General features: G+C 42.4%; 1 protein-coding gene across 5 annotated transcripts in view; it reads left to right on the top strand.

Annotated features, from left to right (window-relative positions):
* The window catches only part of cep76 (centrosomal protein 76), a 67521-nt gene extending 46395 nt beyond the window's left edge, over nt 1–21126 (top strand). For all 5 annotated transcript variants that reach the window (XM_060824501.1, XM_060824502.1, XM_060824504.1 and 2 more), the window contains 4 exons: nt 1921–2087; nt 11037–11370; nt 18796–19013; nt 20751–21126. In XM_060824501.1, coding sequence (XP_060680484.1) covers nt 1921–2087; nt 11037–11370; nt 18796–19013; nt 20751–20889 — 858 coding nt within the window. In that variant the 3' untranslated portion in view covers nt 20890–21126. The remainder of the gene's footprint in view (nt 1–1920; nt 2088–11036; nt 11371–18795; nt 19014–20750) is intronic.
* Nucleotides 21127–21967: the final 841 nt, after the last annotated feature.

The raw sequence follows: 21967 nt of genomic DNA, 5'->3' as shown, positions 1-21967 counted from the left end.
AGTAAAAACATTTCTCCTTATCCCAGTCCTAAATGGCGCGGCCTTATTTTTAAATAGTGCTTCTTAATTGTAGATTCCCCAGCCAGGAAAAGCATCTTCCCTGCATCTGCCCAGTCTATCCCTTTTAACTATTCAAAAGGTTTCAACAAGATCCTTTCTCATTCTTAGAAACTGGAGAATACAAGCCCAGTTTGCCCAATCTTGTTTCGTCGCACAGTCCTGCCATCCCAGGAACTGGTCTGGTGAACTTGTGTTGAATTCCCTTTTTGACAACACAATAATATCTTTCGCGAGATGGAGAAACCAAAACTGCATGCAACATTCCAGGTGCACTCTAACCAATCTCTTATACAATTGAAGTTTAGCTTCACTCCTCCTGTTTTCACATCCTCTTGCAATAAAGCCTTACATTCCATTTGCATTCCTAATAGCTTGCTGCACCTGCATGGTAACCTACAGTGACTTGTTGACAAGGCTGCCTATGTCCCTTTGCAACTTTTCACAATTTAAGAAAAGCTCTATGTAACTGCTCTGCCTATCAAAGTGGATAACCTCACATTGGGTAATGTAGCAGATGGACTAAAACAATTACCAAGCCTGTCAGCATCCTCTGAAATCATTTTAAATCTGCCACTCAACACACATTCCTGCTTTGCTTTGTATCATTTTTAAATCTGGAAATATTAGGTTTGGTACTCATTCCAATCATCGATGTGTATTTTGAATAGTGGGGGCCTGAGAATTGATTCTTGTAATACACCGTTAGTTATAGTTTGAAATTGAGAATGACCTATTTATTCCTACTGTTTTCTGTCTGTTACCCAATCCTTAAACTATGCTAGCACCTTACTTCCTGTATTTCCTTGAATTTTGCTAACTGAGTTTATGTGGGGATCTTTTCATATATCTTCATTTATCATTGTTTGTTGGATTGCATTTATATTCTATTCTTCCTTTCCATATCACTTTCTTGGGCTTCCTTTGCTATATTCTAAAACATCCTAATTTCTGATTTATTACAATTTCTGGCCACTTTATTAGTCTTTTCCTTTAATCTTATAAAATCCTTTAACTTGCTTTGTTAGTCACATTGACTGACCTCTATTGAAGGAGTGTAAAATTGCTGTAAGCCATGTAATACTTAAAGATTGTAGGTAGGCAATGCGCAATCTGGCGTTTTAATGCATTTTCCCAGTCCAGCTTAGCCAACTTGTGCTTTCATAATTTCCTGTATTCAAATTTAACCCTCTTGCTTCAGATTGAAGGTAACTTAATTTGTTGGATGATGACACTGTCGAAGCCCATCACCTTTTGCCTAAATTAAGTTCTGGGTGGAAAGGTCCAAGCTGCCATTTGAGGTCCTAAAGTGGTTACTTAATGAACGCTCGAGTGCCTACCCCTACCTAGACTGGTGTTCAAATTTCCTACTTTGTTCTTTACAGAATTCTTGCATATAATATTCTCTCTTCTCTGAACCTAATCCCTCCCTCAAAAAATTCTAACACTAGTGTTCCTTTCTCCAACTCTGTTCTGTCTTTACTCAGCAATGTATGCCTGATTCAACATCAATCAAGAATTTTTGGATGGTAGCCTACTCTGTTAAAACTTGAATAATTCTCCAGAGACAGTGCTTCCTTCAGACGTTTTGTAAATTTGAAAAAAGTGCTTGTATTTGTATCGAAGCTGATATGTTCTCAAGTTGCATAAAAGCACCTCGCATCCAATTAATGACTTATTTCATTATGCAGAGGAATTGTTCTGTTATTTCAGTAGTTGACCAGTTGAGGTGGGTGGAATTCAGAAACAAGTACAGGATTGGGAAATAAAGTCATACACATGGCTATATATATCTGTGTAGTTGTGATGTAATGAAAAATCATTCTATTGTCTATAATCAGTGTAACTATTGGTAACCTGTAGGGAGACTGTGAAGATCATGCCACCTTACTGTGCAGTTTGCTGTTGGGTTTTGGATTGGATGCTTATGTGTGCGTTGGAACGAAAGCAAAAAGGATCCCTCACACTTGGGTGATGACTTATGGAACTGATGGAACGGTCGTTTTCTGGGAGAGTTTAACTGGACACAGGTGAAATTGGGGTACTTATGCTCTGAAAACCATCTATTAATAGGTCAAGTCTCTTAAACGCAACAATTCTATCATTTAACCAATGGGTATCGGCCCCAGTGTGTTTTTCTATTCCTAGTCAGTTAATGCACCTTTTCTGTGACTGAGGGGATGATTGCACACACAGCCTACTTGTCCAGCCTTCTACTGGACGATTTGCAGCTTTCTGATCCATAGATTGCCGAAGTCTGTTGAGAAAGACCATAAGAAATGTGCTTGCTCTAAGTGAACTAATCATTCTGAGACATGTGGAAATTCCTGACTCTCACCTCAATTCAGGCTTCTGAACATCACCAGTGTAATTACCAATGCTAATACAATTTTTATTTTCTAATATAAGAATATGATGTGCTGACATTGTCCAGGTACCTGTGCATTCTTATTTTTTTATGAAAATTGGAAATGGGACATTTTCTCCCATCATGAATTAAAAAGTTAGGAATGTAGAGAGCAAAAAAAATGTAATCTGTAGTTCAGAAGTGCCATCTTCATTCTATTTTATTTCCGTTCCATTTAGCCTGTGAATGAACACTTTTTTTTCCCTTAATTTGCTGATGTGCTCTGCGTGTTGATGATGCATGTGCTTACCATTCTGTGTGAAGTAGTTGAACCTGTGCTGTCTTATTTACCACCCTCTGTTTGAGTACATGCATGTGGCTTTTATTTTCAGAATTTATAATTCTTTCAAAGTTTTTATTAGTTTATTTATACTCTCTAGAATCTTGCATTTCAATCAATATCACCAGCTGTCTTTTCTCGTTTTTAGTATTTCCACAGAGCTTGAGCAGAGTCAGAATGTTTACAATGCAGAAAGAGGCCCTTCGGCCCTTTGTGTTGGCATTAGTCATCAAACAAACTCCTATTCTAATCCATTTTCAAGCACTTAGCCTGTAGCCTTGTATGCTGTAGTGTTTGAAGTGTTTATCTAAGCAGTTAAATGTCTTAAGCGTTTCTGTCTTTACTAGCCTTTTAAGCAATGCGGTTCAGATACCTACAACCCTATGCTTGAATAAGAAAGATTTCCTCAAATCTCTTCTAAATCTCCTGCTTATCTTAATGCCCCTGGTTATTGGCCCATCTATTAGGGTGAAAAACGTTTCCCTTATCTGCCCTTTCAAAACACTGTGCACACACCAGTTACCTTGTTCAGCTCTGCTCTAAGGAAAAAGTTGCCAATCTATTGTCTCTTTACAACTGAATTGTTCCAGGCCAGGCAACATCCTGGTGAATCTACTCTGCCCCCTCTACAGTGCAATCATATCCCTCCTATGCAGTGGTGGTTATTCTGCACATGGTGCAAGCTGTAGTCAAACTAGTGTTACATACAGCACCATCATAACATCCTTGCTCTTGTATTCATTGTCTGGACTAATAAAGCGAAGTATTCCATTTGCTTTCTTAACCACCATATTGACCTGTACTGCTGCGTTTAGAATTCTATGGACATGCTGAGCAAGATTCCCCTGATCCTCCATACTTCCTGGAGCCCTACCATTCAACGTAGAATTGTAAAGTTATACAGCATGGAAACAAACTCTTCAGTCTAACCAGTCCATGCCAAATTAAACTAGTCCCACCTGCCTGCTCCTACCCATTTCCTTACAAACCTTTCTTATTCATGTATTTATCCAAATGTCTTTTAAACATTGAAATTGTATCCACATCCACCACTTCCTTAGGAAATTCATTCCACACACAAACTATCCTCTGTGTTTAAAAAAAAAATTGCCTCATGGCTTTTTCAAATCTGTCCTCTCACTTTAAAATCCCCCAACATCGGGAAAAGGCAACTACCATTAAGTCCTCTCTATACCCTTCATTATTTTATAAGTTTCTGTAATGTCATCTCTCAACCTGAACAAAAGTCCCAGCCTATCTGGTCTTTATTTATAACTCAAACCTTTCATTGCTGGCAACATCCTGGTAAATCTGAACCCGTTCCAGCTTAATAATATCCTTCCTATAACTGGCTCTACTGTCTTGGTAGAGCTGGATACAATATTCCAGAAGAGGTCTCACCAAGATAATGCATGGCTTAAAAAGGGTGGACACTGGGAATTTGTTTCCGTCAGGTGGGGCTACTAGGACCTGTGGGAACAGCCTTAGAATTAGAGGGGGTCGATTTAAAACGGAAATGAGGAGCCAGAGAGCAGTTGCCCTGTGGAATTCTTTACCTCGGAGCACAGTGGAGGCCGGGACGTTAAATGTCTTCAAGGCAGAGATTGATAAATTCTTAATTAAGAGATACAGGGAGAGTATGGGCAAGTGGTGTTGAAACACCCATCAGCCACGATTGAATTGCGGAGTGGACTTGATGGGTTGAACGGCCTTACATCCACTCCTATGTCTTATGGTCTTACCAATGTCCTGTACAACCTCTATATAACATCCCAACTCCTGTAGTCAAAGGACTGAACAATGAAGATAAGCGTGCCAAATGCCTTTTTAACCACCCTGTCTATGCGATGCAAACTTCAAACTTGAAAGAGTTCAGAAAAGATTTACAAGGATGTTGCCTGGGTTGGAAGATTTGTGCTATAAGAGAGGCTGAATAGGCTGGGGCTGTTGTCCCTGGAGCATTGGAAGCTGTATAGAGGTTTACAAAATTGAGGTGCATGGATAGAGGTGGGGGAGTCCAGAACTAGAGGACATAGGTTTAGGGTGAGAGGGGAAAGAGACAAAAGATACCTGAGAGGCAACTTTTTCATGCAGAGGGTGGTATGTGTATGGATGGAGCTGCCAGAGGAAGTGGTGAAGGCTGGTACAGTTGCAACATTTAAAAGGCATCTGGATGGGTATATGAAGAAAAGGTTTGGAGGGATATGGGCCGGATGCTGGCATGTGGGACTAGATTGGGTTAGGATATCTGGTCAGCATGGACGGGTTGAACCGAAGGGTCTGTTTCCATGCTGTACATCTCTATGACTCTGTGCCTGATTCACTAGATCCCTCTGTTCTACTACACTATCCAAGGCCCTGCCATTAATTGTATAAGCCCTGTCCTTACTGATTGTACGAGAACGCAATACCTCACATTTAACCAAATTGAACTCCACCTGCCAGTTTTCTGCCCGTTGACCTGTTTGATCAAGATCCTTTTGTAATCTTAGAAAACCTTCTTCACTGTCTACTATACCATCAATTTTGATGTCATCTGCAAACTTACTAACCGTGCCTTCTACATTCTCATCCAAATCACTTAAATAAATAACAGACAAAGAGGTGCAAATGTGTTGCTGGTCAAAGCACAGCAGGTTAGGCAGCATCTCAGGAATAGAGAATTCGACGTTTCGAGCATAAGCCCTTCAACAGACAAAGAGGACCCAGAACTGATCCCAGTGCAATGCCACTGGTGACAGGCTTTCAGACTGAAAAGCAACCCTCCACCACCACTCTGTCTTCGGCTATTAAGCAAATTACCTCTCCAATTGCAAATGTGTTGCTGGTCAAAGCACAGCAGGCCAGGCAGCATCTCAGGAATAGAGAATTCGACGTTTCGAGCATAAGCCCTTCATCAGGAATGAGGAGAGTGTGCCAAGCAGGCTAAGATAAAAGGTAGGGAGGAGGGACTTGGGGGAGGGGCGATGGAGGTGGGATAGGTGGAAGGAGGTCAAGGTGAGGGTGATAGGCCGGAGTGGGGTGGGGGCGGAGAGGTCAGGAAGAGGATTGCAGGTTAGGAGGGCGGTGCTGAGTTGAGGGAACCGACTGAGACAAGGTGGGGGGAGGGGAAATTAGGAAACTGGAGAAATCTGAATTCATACCTTGTGGTTGGAGGGTTCCCAGGCGGAAGATGAGGCGCTCCTCCTCCAGCCGTCGCGATGTTATGTTCTGCCGGTGGAGGAGTCCAAGGACCTGCATGTCCTCGGTGGAGTGGGAGGGAGAGTTAAAGTGTTGAGCCACGGGGTGATTGGGTTGGTTGGTCTGGGCGGCCCGGAGGTGTTCTCTGAAGCGTTCCGCAAGTAAGCGGCCTGTCTCCCCAATATAGAGGAGGCCACATCGGGTGCAGCGGATGCAATAGATGATGTGTGTGGAGGTACAGGTGAACTTGTGGCGGATATGGAAGGATCCCTTGGGGCCTTGGAGGGAAGTGAGTGTGGAGGTGTGGGCGCAAGTTTTACATTTCCTGCGGTTGCAGGGGAAGGTGCCGGGGGTGGAGGTTGGGTTGGTGGGGGGTGTGGATCTGACGAGGGAATCACGAAGGGAGTGGTCCTTGCGGAACGCTGATAGGGGAGGGGAGGGAAATATATCCTTGGTGGTGGGGTCCGTTTGGAGGTGGCGGAAATGGCGGCGGATGATACGTTGTATGCGGAGGTTGGTGGGGTGGTAGGTGAGAACCAGTGGGGTTCTGTTTTGGTGGCGGTTGGAGGAGCGGGGCTCAAGGGCGGAGGAGCGGGAAGTGGAGGAGATGCGGTGGAGGGCATCGTCGATCACGTCTGGGGGGAATCTGCGGTCCTTGAAGAAGGAGGCCATCTGGGCTGTGCGGTGTTGGAACTGGTCCTCCTGGGAGCAGATGCGGCGGAGACGAAGGAATTGGGAATATGGGATGGCGTTTTTACAGGGGCAGGGTGGGAGGAGGTGTAGTCCAGGTAGCTGTGGGAGTCAGTCGGTTTATAATAGATGTCTGTGTTGAGTCGGTCGCCCGAGATAGAAATGGAAAGGTCTAGGAAGGGGAGGGAGGAGTCTGAGACAGTCCAGGTGAATTTCAGGTCGGGATGGAAGGTGTTAGTAAAGTTGATGAACTGTTCAACCTCCTCGTGGGAGCACGAGGCAGCGCCGATACAGTCATCGATGTAGCGGAGGAATTGGCAAGCTCACTCCGAATCCCATGTGACCTAACTTGACCAATTAATCTACTGTGCAGAAACTTGTCCAAAGTCCAAGTAGAGAACATCTGCTGCTCTGCCCTCATCAGTCTTTCTTACTGATAACTTAAAAATTCAATCAAATTTGTGAGACACTATTTATATCGCACAAAACCATGTCTCTCCAAGTGGACTCTAATTCTGTCCCCTCAGATTTTATTTTTTAATAATGTTCCCTAACCACAGATGTTAGACTCACTGCACTGTAGTTTCTTGATTTATCCCTGCCACTCCTGTGGCTAGAGAGGATTTGAAAATTAATGTTAGAGTTCCTGCAGTTTGCTCCTTTGCTTCCCACAAGCAGCATGGGATACATTGCATCTGGGACTGGGATTTATCCTCTAACAAACCTGATAAAACTACTAATAGCTTCTCCCCCTCAATGCCATTCATTCAAGTATATCACAGTCACCCACCCCAATTTCTATGCCAAAATTGTCCTTTATTGTGAATACAGATGCAAAGCATTCATTCAAAACCTCAGCTGTCTCTTCCAATCTTGCATACCCCTTGACATCTAAGTCTAGTCACATGTTAGATCCACCCTTCACCTTACCAGAAACATGTTTGCCCTCCATCCTTTTGAAAGTCTCCCACAGCTGCTGTAGATTTTCTCACAAGTAGCTGCTGCCAGTCCACTTTGGTCAGATCCTGTCATCGTAAAATCCCACCCCCTCCTAAAGTCAGAGCTCTTATTTCCAATTCAACTTTCCCTATCCATAACAGATTTAAATCTTATTAAATGATAGTCATTGTCACTGAAATGCTCCCCCACCACCATAGCTACCAATAGCCTACCTTTGTTTGTTAAAATTGTGTAACATTGCCCCTCTCTTGTTGGACTTTCTGCTGGAAAGGGACATGCTGGCTTGTAAAACTCCGAGACATAATTTCAGATTCCTGCTCTTTCTCAGCCTTTCACGTTTTAATATTGAGCAAGTTGAAATCTACTATTAATAACCTATTGTTTTCACAATTCTCTGGGAGTATCTCTGGTAAAAATTCCCATTTTTACTTGTCCTGAGAAGGTGGTAGCTGGCCACTGTCTTGAACCTCTCCAGTGTTCTTAGGTGTGGTTTTTGATGGAGCTGATTTAGTTTACTGAGAGAGTTCAGAATCAACAACACTGGTCAGAGTGACAGTTTACTTTTTATCTCAACATTTGAAGAAATTCTACCTCTGTTCTTTCTACCGAAGTGAATAACTTCTCAGTTATTTGCATTATGTTCCCTCTGCATTGTTCTAGCCCATTCTCCATTCATTCCTCTTTTCTAAGTCCTCTTAAAGTCATTTTGTACCATTCTTAACTTGACTCCAACCTGGGTAGGAATGTATATCAGTAAATTTGGAAATATTATAATTGGTCCCTACATCCAGGTCATACAGATTTAACATTTGTGGACCTAACATTGATGTTCCGGTGATGTCCTATTAGCAACTCCTCAGAATTATCGGATTATTCCTATTCTCTACTTTGCCTACTGACCAGTTCTCCATCCATTCCAGTGTGTTCCTCCCAACCCTATGTGCTGTAACTTTATTTGCTAACTTCCTCTGAGACGTCATCAAAAGCCTTCTGAAAAACCAAATATACCAGACCCACTGGTTCTTTTCTGTCTGTGGTACAAGTAACACCCTCTTTAAAATCTCCCAACATGTTTGTCAAACATAGCTTCATATTTGTAAGTCCATGTTGACTGCCCAATTTTTGTATTCTTTTTTAAAATGTTCAATTATCATATCCTTTGTAATAGATTCTAATGTTTTTCCAATGAGATATCAAGCTAGCAGACCTGTAGTTCTGCACTCTCTCTGCCTCTCTACTTAAATACTGGGGTTACATTTACTACCTTTTAGTCAGCAGAAACCCGTCGAGAGTACTTAGGATTACGAAAGATAGCCACCAATGCATCCACTATCTCTCTCGCTTCTACTTTTGGCACTCTACTTTTGGATCAACCCTCAATCTTGCTTATTTATCAAGTGTTAGGGTAAAAAAATGAGGTCTGCAGATGCTGGAGATCACAGCTGAAAATGTGTTGCTGGTTAAAGCACAGCAGGTTAGGCAGCATCCAAGGAACAGGAAATTCGACGTTTCATCTGGAAACAGGTTTCCTGATGAAGGGCTTATGCCCGAAACGTCGAATTTCCTGTTCCTTGGATGCTGCCTAACCTGCTGTGCTTTAACCAGCAACACATTTTCAGCTATTTATCAAGTGTTACCTCTTTACTAATATTTTCTTTTCACTCTTCAAATACTGCACTTTGGTTCCCTAGTATTTCTGGACCAGGAAATTTACTCCATCTTCTATGAAGATGGATGCAAAGTAATTTTTTATTTTCTCTGACGTTATATCTTTTCCACTATAAATCGTCCTATCCCACTTCTAATGGACCCACATTTATCCTTGCTAATATTTTTTTTCCTATATCGATAGAAGTGTTTACAATCTACCTTTTGTTTCCCTTTGGATTGCATTCATTCTCTTTTGTTTTTTTTTTGCCCTTTCTTTACTGGCTCCTAAATTTACTCCTGGTTCTCAGGTGTATCACTATTCCTATAAGCCACTTGCTTGATTTAATACCATCTTTAACACACTTAACCATGAGTAATTTATCTTTCACTTTGGGTCTTTGTGCCTTAGAGAAATGTATATATGTTGGCAACCTTACAGTATTTCTTTAAACACTAGCTATTACCTGTCTACCAGCAAACCTCTTAGTGTATTTTCCCAATCTACCATAGCCAACGTTCTCCTCATACACTCAGTTTCCTTTTCCTCCATATTTAAGAATTTAGTTTCAGAATGAGCTATGTTACATTCAGCCCTTACATTAAGCTATATCTTTTTTATTTGTATTCATTCATGAAATGTGGCCTCTGGCTGTGTCAGCATTGATTTCCACTCTCTCCACAACAACCTGATGGAGTGGCGTTCCGCAAGCTAGTGCTTCCATTAAATCTATTGGAGTATAACCTGGTGTTGTGATTTTTAACTTTGTACACCTCAGTCCAACACCAGCATCTCCAAATCAGTGTCTTCTTGACCTTGAGGAGTTGCTAGTAAATTGCTTTCTAGAACTACTGCAATCCATTCGGTGCAGGTATGTACTGGTTAGGAATGACTGTCAGGATTTTATCACCGAGATACTGAACAAATGACGATAATTGAATTAAATTAGCTTTATTGTTACATGTACTCAAAGGAGTACAGTGAAATGTTGATAAGTTGCCTCTTACAGTAACATCTTCGATACAAAGGTACTTCGACACAATCCTTACTGACAGAATAGAAAGATGAAGAAAAAAAAGTTACATTACAACTATACATAATTAAACCAAACTTTAAGTAAGTTTAAAAAGGCAAACATCCCAGTTTGTCTCCAAGCTGTCCGCAGCATACCAGTGCAGGAGATCTCCATGTGGTCTGACCACTGTCTACTACCATGCTCTGCTGCATTTCACCGATATCCCTGCTCGGATATGCTGGTCGCCAGTGTCTCCCCTCCAGCCACTGTTGGCTCCGCCGACCCCACATCAGAGGCTGAGAGAAGGGAGGAGGGAGGGAGAAAAAAAGAAGGGTGGGGCAGATGAGCTCCTAATGGAGGGTCGAACTCTGCCACCATCTTACCTGATATATTTTGAGATCAAGATGATGAAGGGAATCTTGCAGATGGTGGTGATCCGATGTTCTCTTTTCCTCCTCGCTGGAAGTGGTCCTGCGTTTGGATGATGCTACCTGACATTTATCACTGGGTCGTTGAGGATTCTTTGGTCATAGGACATTCACTTTGACATATCTCTGATTTGCTGCCCTCTCTACTGAAAGCACTGCCCATCAAGTTGCATCTGTTGTGTAAATATGACTACAAGCGGCTCTTATGGTTCAGAGGTGGTGTCCCTACCTCGGAGGCTGGGTTCATGTCCTATCTGGTGTGTGTAATAAAGTCTTTGAGCAGGTTGATTCAAAAATATCTATCATATACGTGTTATTGACAAATCGGTGCAATCTCTGTATATTTAAAGTTGATGTCTCTGTTGCTTTAGATATGTTCACAGGCCTGTTAATCCTGATGACCCACCACTCGTAGACCAACCAAAAAGGACATATCCATATTGTTCGATAGGCAGCATTTTCAATCACCAGAGCTTCCATGCTAACTGCCAGCCGTCTGACACTGTCGAACTGTGTCACTTTGCCCTAAATGATGAGTCGAAGTGGAAATCCATGAGTATGGAGGCCATAAAATCTGTATGTGCTCCTGGGTCATCTGTTTCACTGCCGCCATTTCCGCCTTTGTGTGCTCCCACAATTGATGGTGCAGCTGCGAGCAATGAGATTGAGCTGGTTTTGAGGAGTCTGATGTCTGAGCATAGGAAGGTAAGGGTATTGTCAGAAGTGATGAATATTTGTAGGCATCATGAGAAATACTGTCAATGTTTCCAACATATGGTGCAACCAGTAAATCCATATCATCAAACCACCATTCTTTATGTAAACTTACTCAGTTTCCTTCTTTAAGTATTTTTAAATTAAAATTACTGTCCTTCGTTTCATTGAAGAAAGGAATGTAGATTTCTTTAATTTGATTAATTATTGTCACACACTGAGATAGTGAAAAATATTGTATCGCTTGCTATCCAGACAAAGCATACCTTACATAAGCACAGGGTAACATCTTAGCCCATAGTTTAGCATTCGGAGGTTAGAAGCAGCCCTGAAATTGATCGTAGCCTCACTATTGCTAAGTGTTCTCCAGCACAGCTCAGTAGGTTGGCATACCGAGAGAAAGCCTTCAAACCAAAAAGAAAAGACAAGCTGACACGTTGTCCCACACTGATGGTGCAGTGCTGTAAAATATCACACATGCAGTTTAACATTGGTCTCTGTCCACAGCTAGAAAACTATAATTAAGTAAATTAAATTATCTTCCAAAACTGACCCATTTACTCATTTGCATCTATAATTTAACTTTCTCATTCAAGGTCCTAACACTTACTTAAATCTTTCTATCCATTGCAAATATGTGGGCAATGAAATAACACCACAGAGGCCAGTATCTTGTCACAAAGACATTGTTTTTTTCACATGTGAAGGGTCTTTGATATCGATCCAGTTTCCTGAGTGAACCGAATTTCTGACACTTGTTTATATCTGTCAGCCAGGGCTCCTTGATAGAACCAACAACCCCAATCAGGCAGCTCCTATTCTGAGGTCCACCTGGCTGACGTTGCAATCACTATATCTTGCCACCTGACTCTGAGGACATAGGCCAGTTCATTTTGTAGCTGGTCCTGGGGCATTTGTGCACCATTTCAGGTTCCTCCATCTCTGCCTATGATATGGGTGGCATGTCACTGACAGTAGTTTGTGTTTTCTGCCCAGAATCTCGGTAGAAATTCATTCTCCTCTTCAGACAGCAGAGGAGGCATCTGCCTTGTCAATTTAAAATTCCAAAGTACCTTCAATGCTAGATGGAGAGGCAAACCCCAAAGCTTCCAGAACAGTTGGAAAGACAGTCAAGGAGTTAGGCATGTTTTGCTCCTGCACAGTTTGCAATTTGCAGCTTTCATTTGTTCAGGACCATAACACCTAACCAAACTTTATATGTCACTGGACCTGACCTTGCATTGACCATGCCTCTTACCCATGCAGTGCAGTTCCTGGGTTCCTACACCAATGTTTATCCTCTGAGGTAAACTGTTTCTCTCTTGTTCAGTGGAGTCTCATGGTCCATTATTATTATGAATTTACTTCTGTAAAAGGTATTGCTGGAACTTCCTGACTCCAGATATGACCTCCTCCATGATTTTCGCTTCTCCGGCCCCCAACGCCTTATCTTCACGATGGACATCCAGTCCCTATACACTTCCATCCCCTATCATGAAGGCCTCCAACCCCACCACTTCTTCCTCTCCCGCCGACCCAACCAGTACCCTTCCACTGACACCCTCCTTCGACTGACTGAACTGTCCTCACTCTTAACAACTTCTCCTTCCAATCCTCCCACTTCCTCCAAACCAAAGGAGTAGCAATGGGCACCCGCATGGGCCCCAGCTATGCCTGCCTCTTCGTCAGATATGTGGAACAATCCATCTTCCGCAGCTACACTGGCACCACCCCCACCTTTTCCTCCGCTACATCGATGACTGTATCGGCGCTACCTTGTGCTCCCCCGAGGAGGTTGAACAGTTCATCCACTTTACTAACACCTTCCACCCTGACCTCACATTTACCTGGATCATCTCAGACTCCTCCCTCCCCTTCCTAGACACCTCCATTTCTATCTCGGGCAACCGACTCAACACAGACATTTACTACAAACCAACCAACTCCCACAGCTACCTAGATTACACCTCCTCCCACCCTGCCCCCTGTAAAAACGCCATCCCATATTCTCAATTCCTTCGCCTCCATCGCACCTGCTCCTAGGAGGACCAATTCCACTACCGAACAACCCAAATGGCCGCCTCCTTCAAAGACCGCAATTCCCCCCCAGACGTGGTCAACGATTCTCTCCACCACATCTCCTCAACTTTCCACACCTCCACCCTTGAACCCCACCCCTCCAATCGCCACCAGGACAGAACCCCACGTGGTCCTCACCTACCACCCCACCAACCTCCATATACATCGTATCACCCTCTGTCATTTCTGCCACCTCCAAACAGACCCCACCACCAGGGATATATTTCCCTCCCCACCCCTATCAATGTTCCAGAGAGACCCCTCCCTCTGCGACTCCCTCGTCAGGTCCACACCCCCCACCAACCTAACCTCCACTCCCAGCACCTTCCCCTGCAACTGCAAGAAGTGCAAAACTTGCACCCACACCTCCCCCCTCACCTCCTTCCAAGGCCCCAATGGATCCTTCCATATCTGTCGCAAATTCATCTGCACCTCCACACACATCATTTACTGTATCCACTGCACCTGATGTGGCCTCCTCTACATTGGGGAGACAGGTCGCCTACTTGCGGAATGTTTCAGGGAGCACCTCTGGAACACCCGCACCAACCAACCCAACCGGCCCATGGCTGAACACTTTAACTCCCCCTCCCACTCTACCAAGGACATGCAGGTCCTTGATCCTTGGCCTTCTCCATTGCCAGACCCTGGCCACATGACGCCTGGAGGAAGAGTGCCTCATCTTCCGCCTAGGAACCCTCCAACCACACTGGATGAATGTAGATTTCTCCAGCTTCCTCATTTCCCCTCACCCCACCTTCTCTCAGTCCCAACCCCAGGATTCAGCACCGCCCTCTTGACCTGCAATCATCCCAACCTCTCCACCCCCACCCCTTTCTGGCCTGTCACCCTCACCCTCCCCACCTCCCACCTATTATATTCCCAGCGCCCCTCCCCCAAATCCCCTCCCCCCTACCTTTTATCTCAGCCCGCTTGGCACACCAGCCTCATTCCTGAAGAAGGGCTTATGCCCGAAACATCGATTCTCCTGCTCCTCAGATGCTGCCTGGCCTGCTGTGTTTTTCCAGCACCACATTTTTCAACTCCAGATATGACCGCCAAACCTTCCTTCTCTGTCTGGGTGTATTTACATTCTGCATTAGCCAAAGTTCTGGATGCAAATGCTATTGGGCCTCTCAATGGGACACCTATGAGCTAATACCATACAGAAATGTTAATCAGATCTCACTTGGGATCATAGCATGCCAACATTTTAGAGAATGATGGCTGTTTACTCACTTCCCTGAAAGCTATGGCTTGGCTCTGTGACCGTTTCCAAGGTTAACCCCTTTTTAAGCGTTGATGGAAAAGATGGATGGAGGCCAGGTTACGTATGAACTTTCTGTAATAGTTCACCACCCCAAGGAAAGACCTAAACTCATGGTCTAGGGAATCAGAGCACCTTTGATCACTCTTCCTTTATCTTCCAATGGGTGTAATCCCATCTCGTCAACTTGTAGCCCAAGTAGGTCACTTGGGGGTGTCTGAAACACACAATTGTCCCTGAGGTGTATACCTACCTTGAGAAACATCTAAGAACTATGTCTGAGTCCTCTAAATGCTCTTTATTGGTCTTCCCTGTTATTAGCGCATCATCTCAATAAATGGCAACCTTGTAAAATGTCCTCCATCACCCACTGAAAAATTGCGCAGGCTGACAATACCCCGGATGGCAGTCTCTTATATTGGTCCAAACCCTTGTGGGTATTATTTTGGCATACTTCTGGGAATTCTCCTCTAATTGCAATTGCAAGTACTCCTGGCTCGAGCTCAGTTTCGTGAAGGACAGCCACCCCCACCAACTTTGCGTATAAATCCTCTATGTGAGGGATTGTGTGCGTATCCAGCTGTGAAAAGCTCTTTACCATTTGTTTAAAATCCCCACAAATGCAAACCGACCTGTTTGGCTTCACAATTGGTACTATTGGTGCTGCCCATTCTGTAAACTGAATTGGTTTGATTCCCTCACTTTCCAGCCTTCTGTTTTCTGCCTCTACTTTTGCCCAGAAGGCAAATGGCACTAGGTTGGCCTCTCCAAATTGTGGAATTGCTTCCTGGTCAACATGCATGGTGGCCTTGGCTCCTTTCAATAGTCCCAAGACGTTCCTGAAAAGCTTCCGGGAATTTAATTAGGACTTTACTCAGGCAGCCATTTTCTAATCAAAATGTTAAGCTAATCTGGGTGAATCTTTCTTCACCAATTTTGCCCTATCAAGCTTGGGCTCAAGCCTTTCACTACAATCAAGTGGTATTCCCCAAGCTCAATCAGACTGACAAGGGAATATCTTGCAACTCCTGTACTCCCATGTTGCATTTTTTTAATGACAAAGTCAATCGTATTGCCTGTTTGAAATCCAGTTGGACTCGAGCTAGTAAGCACTTTTGCATTGGTACATCATTAATCTTGCATACCAAATAGTCTCTCAGCTCCTAAGTAAGGTTTAAACCAAAATCACATGTTTCTGCCAGTCATCTTAACCTATTCAAATTCCTGTACAATTCTCCTGGTTCTCAAATTGTGGAGTAAAACCGATAATGTCTCCAAATTAGGGGAAGCATGGGATTGTATATTCCTTAACTAAGTCCGTTAACTCTTGAAATATTTTATTATCGGGTGCCTCAGGAAAAGTTAGGCTCCTAATAATTTTTTTAAAAGCTGTGGGTCCACAAGCTGTCAGGAGAATTACTTGTTCCTTTTCATCTGCCTCAATGTCATTTGCCGGGCGGGGAAAGAAACACATTCTTTCCACATACTGGTTCAGTCTTCGATGGCAGGATTGAATGAGTCAAGCTTCCCAAATAACTGTATGGGGCAAGAAATGCTAACCCCGACTCAAAGATGACTGTTGCAAGTGAATTTCTTCAGGAGCTGCATTCTTTCTCGTCGCCACTGAAATAACTCCACAGAGTCTGGTATCCCGTCATCAGGTCACCCTTTATTTACAGATAGAAAGTCCTTGACATTGATCCAGCTTCCCCTGATCCAGCTCTGTGAACAGTACCTCTGACACTCCTGTTTACTACTTTTTCTAAATCCCCAGACTACCGCCAACCAGTGCTTACTGTTCCCCAGCACCCATGTCATGTGTGTGCAGGTGAAGGACACAGTGAAGAACAATGAGTGCAGAAATCTTTATTCCTATTCCAACACCAGGAAGAAAAGAAATACCCAAGTGGCCAGTGACGAGCATTGTCCATTGTTGAGAAGGGCACTGCCTAAGTGATCAAAAAAATCAAAATAGAATGGAAGAGGGAAATAAAACATTCCACACCCGGCGGTGCCCACCTCTGATACTCCTGTTTATCTATCAATCAGGGCTTCCTGATTGGACCAGAAAAACAGCCCCAATCCGGGAACTCATTCTGGGGTCCAGCTGGCTGACCTTGTTACAATCATGACAGGCAATTTCCCCAATGCCTTTGTTGTGTGGGTCTCATTCATAATCAGTGTCATTAATTACCACCTTTTCTAGCAAACTGTAATATTTCCTTATCCCAAATAAAATCTGCCTGCTGATTTTACAGGATTCCATTTTAGTAAGTAACCTATCTTGTGGTGTATTCCAAAGTGTTTACAGTGAAAGCTCAGGCCAATGTTTATATCTATGGTGAGCCTCCTTCCAACCTTCATCCTATCACATCAATATATCTGATTATTCCTATATTTCCCCAATGCAATCTACATCTATTAGTTTAGTAATTTTCTCAAAAACCTAATCGAGATGATGAGACATTCTTTTCTAAAACCCAGGTGGATAGTTTCCTCTGTCAATCTGAATGTCTATGATTCATTCAGGCAACTTTCTGATCAGGAATTACGCTAATAGGCTTTTAATTTCCCATTTGAATTTTTAAAATATTGTCCTCATGTGAGCCTTCTCCAGTCCATGGGGAAATCCAAAACCCTTATTAAATAAGCAGCTTGCAATATACATTCCATTTGATCCATTTCATTTTCCATTCATTTGATTTCCCTTAAATAACAGGTCATTCGCTACCATATCTGTTTTAAAATCCCTTGTTCTCATAAGGGCCAAATCCACATCCATAGTGCAATCAAAACTGATGTTTGTGTTTTATCAAAATAAAGAATCTGATAAGATGAACTTTTTTTCCATAGGACAGCACGTTGGCTCAGTGGTTAGCACTGCTGCCTCACAGCGCCAGGGACCTGGGTTCAATTTCTGCCTCGGGCAACTATCTCTGTGGAGTTTGTACATTCTCCCCGTGTCTGCATGGGTTTCCTCCGGGTACTCTGGTTTCTTCCCACAGTCCAAAGATGTGCAGGTTAGGTGAATTGGCCATGCTAAATTTGACCGTAGTGTTAGGTGCATTAGTTAGGGGTTAATGTAGGGTCTTGGTGGGTTGCTCTTTGGAGGGTCAGTGTGGACTTGTTGGGCCAAAGGGCCTGTTTCCACACTGTAGGAAATCTAATCAATCAATAAAACACTAAAATAAAACACCACTTTTCAACCCAACTCTAATTTGTGTCCTTCAGGGAATTTTTCTAAAGTATGTAGTATAAAGTAAATAGTTGAGAACATTATTAATATTCATAATGGCGGTGTTTTTTCACACCGCCTGAAGAATTTTGTAAAAAAAAATTGATCTATAGAACTTTACTCAGTTTCATTAAAGCTCTTTAATGTTTCAATTTGTAAATGACGGAATTGGAATATTGGTTGGCAAAATTTTTTTAAATGTAAGCTTAGAAGATGCTCTGGCTGAAGTTATGAAAATGCATGTTTCCATTAGCATTCACAGACTGCTGAATCGTTTTTTTTTCTATCAGGAAAAGATTGAGCTTTCAATTTATTGGAGAAATTCTGCAAATATGGTGTGGCAAAGAAGATAAACCTCCTTTTATTTGCATTGGACAAGGGCCTGAGTCACCTAATTTTCCTGTCATTAGCTGTTTTACACTTGTATATTGCTGTAAACCATTGAAGTGCAATTTGCAGCATCCAGAAAGATTAATGGAATACTTTGTTGAACTATTACTGTGCTTTTTGTCTGTATAAACACACTACCTCAGTGCTGTGGTAACATAATGTCTTGATATCATATTGTTTAATTAAATATACGCATTTCATAATTTTCAGGCTGATGTAAGTAGATTTATCCAAAGTAGAGTTGGTAGATTTGATTGAAAAGGGAGTCGAGGATAATTTGCGTCAGACAGGAGGGTAGTATTGAGATCCCAACCAAATCAACTAACATCTTATTGATTGATTGATTGATTGATTGATTGATTGAAATAGGATTGAAGGGCCCAAAGGCCACGTCCTGCTCCTAAGTGCTATATTACTATAACCATAACGCTTTCTAACTCAATAGGATCTCGGTCTGAACACTGTGTGGGATGACCATCTGTCTTACCTGCTGTCACCAGCACTGGCTGCATATGAGATTGAGCGCACAACAGGAGTGTCTGCAGGTAATGAGGAGTTCCAGGATGCTATCAAAAGAGCAGTGCCAGATGGACATACCTTCAAAGGTTTCCCTATTCACTTTGTCCATCGAAATCCAAGGAGAGCATTTGCAACATGTTTAAGGTAAAAACATAGTCCTGTCCCACCTCCAACAGTGATTTTGTTTTGTCTGTAGGGAAGAGAGATTATACAGCTCATCGTGTCTGTACATACAATCTCTCTCCCTATTGTAATACATTATGGTTTTGTAAACACACTTCAGTAACAGTAGATGAGAATACAAAGGTTAGATGAAAAAACAGTGAAATTTAAAAGTCTGGAACTTTTGGCCCTTTTCAATAAAGGGGAATTGCTTACCCATTGACTTGAAAGAATCATCAAATGACCAGAAACTTGTCAGGTTCTTAACTGTCAATAAGCATGAATGGGTGCATTCTCCACAAAAATGTCTCGTACAATCAGAATCCACTTTACATCCAATTAGCATTATCTTCTTGTACATCATAAATGTTAGGTTTCCATTTAAAGTGGTGTTCTTGTGAAATATCCTGATGGTTGCGAAGCTCTGAGTTGAAGAATTCCAGATGAAAAGCTTATCCTCAATGTTGATTCTTCTGCTCCTCAGATGCTGCCTTTCCAGCAGCACACTCTTCAACTCTGATCTCCAGTATCTGCAGTGTTCACTTTCTCCCGGTTGAGAAGCTTTGACAGATTTTTTTAGCATCAAGTCTTTGTTTAAAATGTTTTGGAATTGTTGTCTAAGATTTACCTTGGAGCAGTTCAGAAGTTTTAATCAATCTATTGTTTAAAATGTAAGTCAATAAAAACACAAATGTAGATGTGGCAGTGGTTTATTCATGATTTATCTAACGGTCCCCCTCAGCTCATCACTCCAGCTTCAAAATGGCAATTCCCATGATTATTGCCAGAACTTTTTGGTCAATCTGTCCTGACAGCCTCTGATTCACAGGCTGTTTCCAAACTGTTGCAGCATTGTTCAAAGATCCTTTCACTGCCTGGAGTCAATGCCAACAGAACATTTTAACCGGTTTAAATTCTAAACTTGAACAAGGGGTAAGAACACCTTCAACACCAAGTGTAAATAAACAAACATTAGTAAATAGACAGGCTTCATTTTTGAGCAGAATTGTTTAGATGGGCTGCACTCTGAAGTGATTTTTAAAATCATTTTCATTTATGCACTCATGATCAATTTTTGTATGTTTAGCTCCTCCAAACATTATTGAAATTATGTCCATTTCATCTCAGATAAATGGTGCTGACTGGGGAGGACACATTGGCTATGACTCCTGTAATTGTCTTGTCTGGGATACTTTATATTCTTGTGAAAGGACAGAGACTTGATTTAGCAGCTCATCTGAAAGATGACAGCTCTGACAATGCAGCCCTCCCATACTACTATCTTTTTAACTAATTCATGGGATGGAGCTTTGCTGATAAAACCAGAATTGATTTCCCATCCATAATTGCTCTTGAAGGTATGGTGATCTGCTGCCATGATGCAACTGAACAGCTTGCTGGACCATTTCAAAGATTTGGTATGAACCACATTTCTGTGCATCTAGAGTCACGTGTAGGCCAGATCAATAATAGTGACAGATTTCACTTCTTAAAAACAGTTGGTGAACTAGATGGGTTTTTACAATGATTTGGTTTATTTATGGTCACGAAGTTTTTGTATTCCAGATTTTATTTAATTTATGTGAATGTAGTGTCAACCTTAATTTTGTGGCACATCCTTGGAACCGGTCTTGAACTCATGACTTTCTGACTTAGCAAGCCTCACAGACATAGCTGACAACACTTGCTTTAATTTGTTTCCTCCTTCTCAAATTTTAGGTCTCCATTCTGTGAGGAAATTGTTTGCTGTCGAGGGGATCAGGTACGCCTGGCTGTCCGTGTGCGAGTGTATCCATACCCTGAATCTGCCTGTGCAGTGTGGATTATGTTTGCATGCAAATACCGCTCAGTTCTGTGATGCAACTGAGTGTATAAATGATACATGTTTCTTCTTGCTGTCTTCGCAAAGACCTTCCTGCAGGACTATACCTTTTCAATGTTCCAAGAACATGATGTGCTGTAGACCTATCATACATCTTGTTGTTTGTGCACTGTGTATTTATGAAGAAAATAATCTCTGGAAATTGTATAAAGTTTTTTTTTACAAAATGTATAAAATATTTTGCTAAACAATAAAGTTTGTTAATTTAGGTAAGATTGCTTTTTTCATAGTCCACTTCAATACTAGTATTATAGATAAGACAGATGAGTTAAGGACATTGATTGATGTGGAATTGCGATGTTGCCATTGGAGATGTGGGTGAGGGAGGGGCACAATTTACAACTGATCATTCCAGGTGTAGGATCTTCAGCCATGACAGGGAACAGTATAAAAGAGGAGGTATTTAATCAGTCAGTTGTGCAGGAAGGAGGGTCAATATCTTGGAAGGATTTTCAAATGCATATTCAGAGTATTCGAGAAAGCTTGTAGCTCGGGTTGTGGATGAAGTTGTTGACTTGCTCACTGAGCTGTTAAGTTTGTTTGCAGATGTTTCGTCACTATTCTAAGTGACATCATCAGTGCACCTCCAGTGACGTGTTGGTTAGGAAACCCATCAACTCATAAACAATGTCCTTACCGGCATGAACTTCACCAAGGAAGAAGATTACGACAGACCGCCCTTCCTGAATGTAATGGTTGAATGTAAAGCCAATGGGGCCCTCCATACCAGCATATACAGGAAGGCCACCTACACAGACAGAGTACTCAACTACAACAGCAACCATCCCAACACCCACAAACTGAGCTGCATCAGAACATTCTTCAAACAAACCACAACACACTGCAGCACCCCAGAGCTGGAGGGAATCTGGAATGCACTGTCTGGGAGGGTAGTTGAGGCTGGAAATCTCACAGCTTTTTAAAAAGTGTTTGAGCACTTGAAATGTCATAACGTTCAAGGCTATGAGCCAAGTTCTGGAAAGTGGATCTGGTGCAGATTTAGCAATGTTTTCGTAGTACAGACTCCGTGCTCTGTAGAATCGTATGGTACAGA

Source organism: Hemiscyllium ocellatum, chromosome 4 (assembly GCF_020745735.1).
Source record: "Hemiscyllium ocellatum isolate sHemOce1 chromosome 4, sHemOce1.pat.X.cur, whole genome shotgun sequence".
Classification (NCBI taxonomy): Eukaryota; Metazoa; Chordata; class Chondrichthyes; order Orectolobiformes; family Hemiscylliidae; genus Hemiscyllium; species Hemiscyllium ocellatum.
This window is presented reverse-complemented; position numbering and strand designations above follow the sequence as displayed.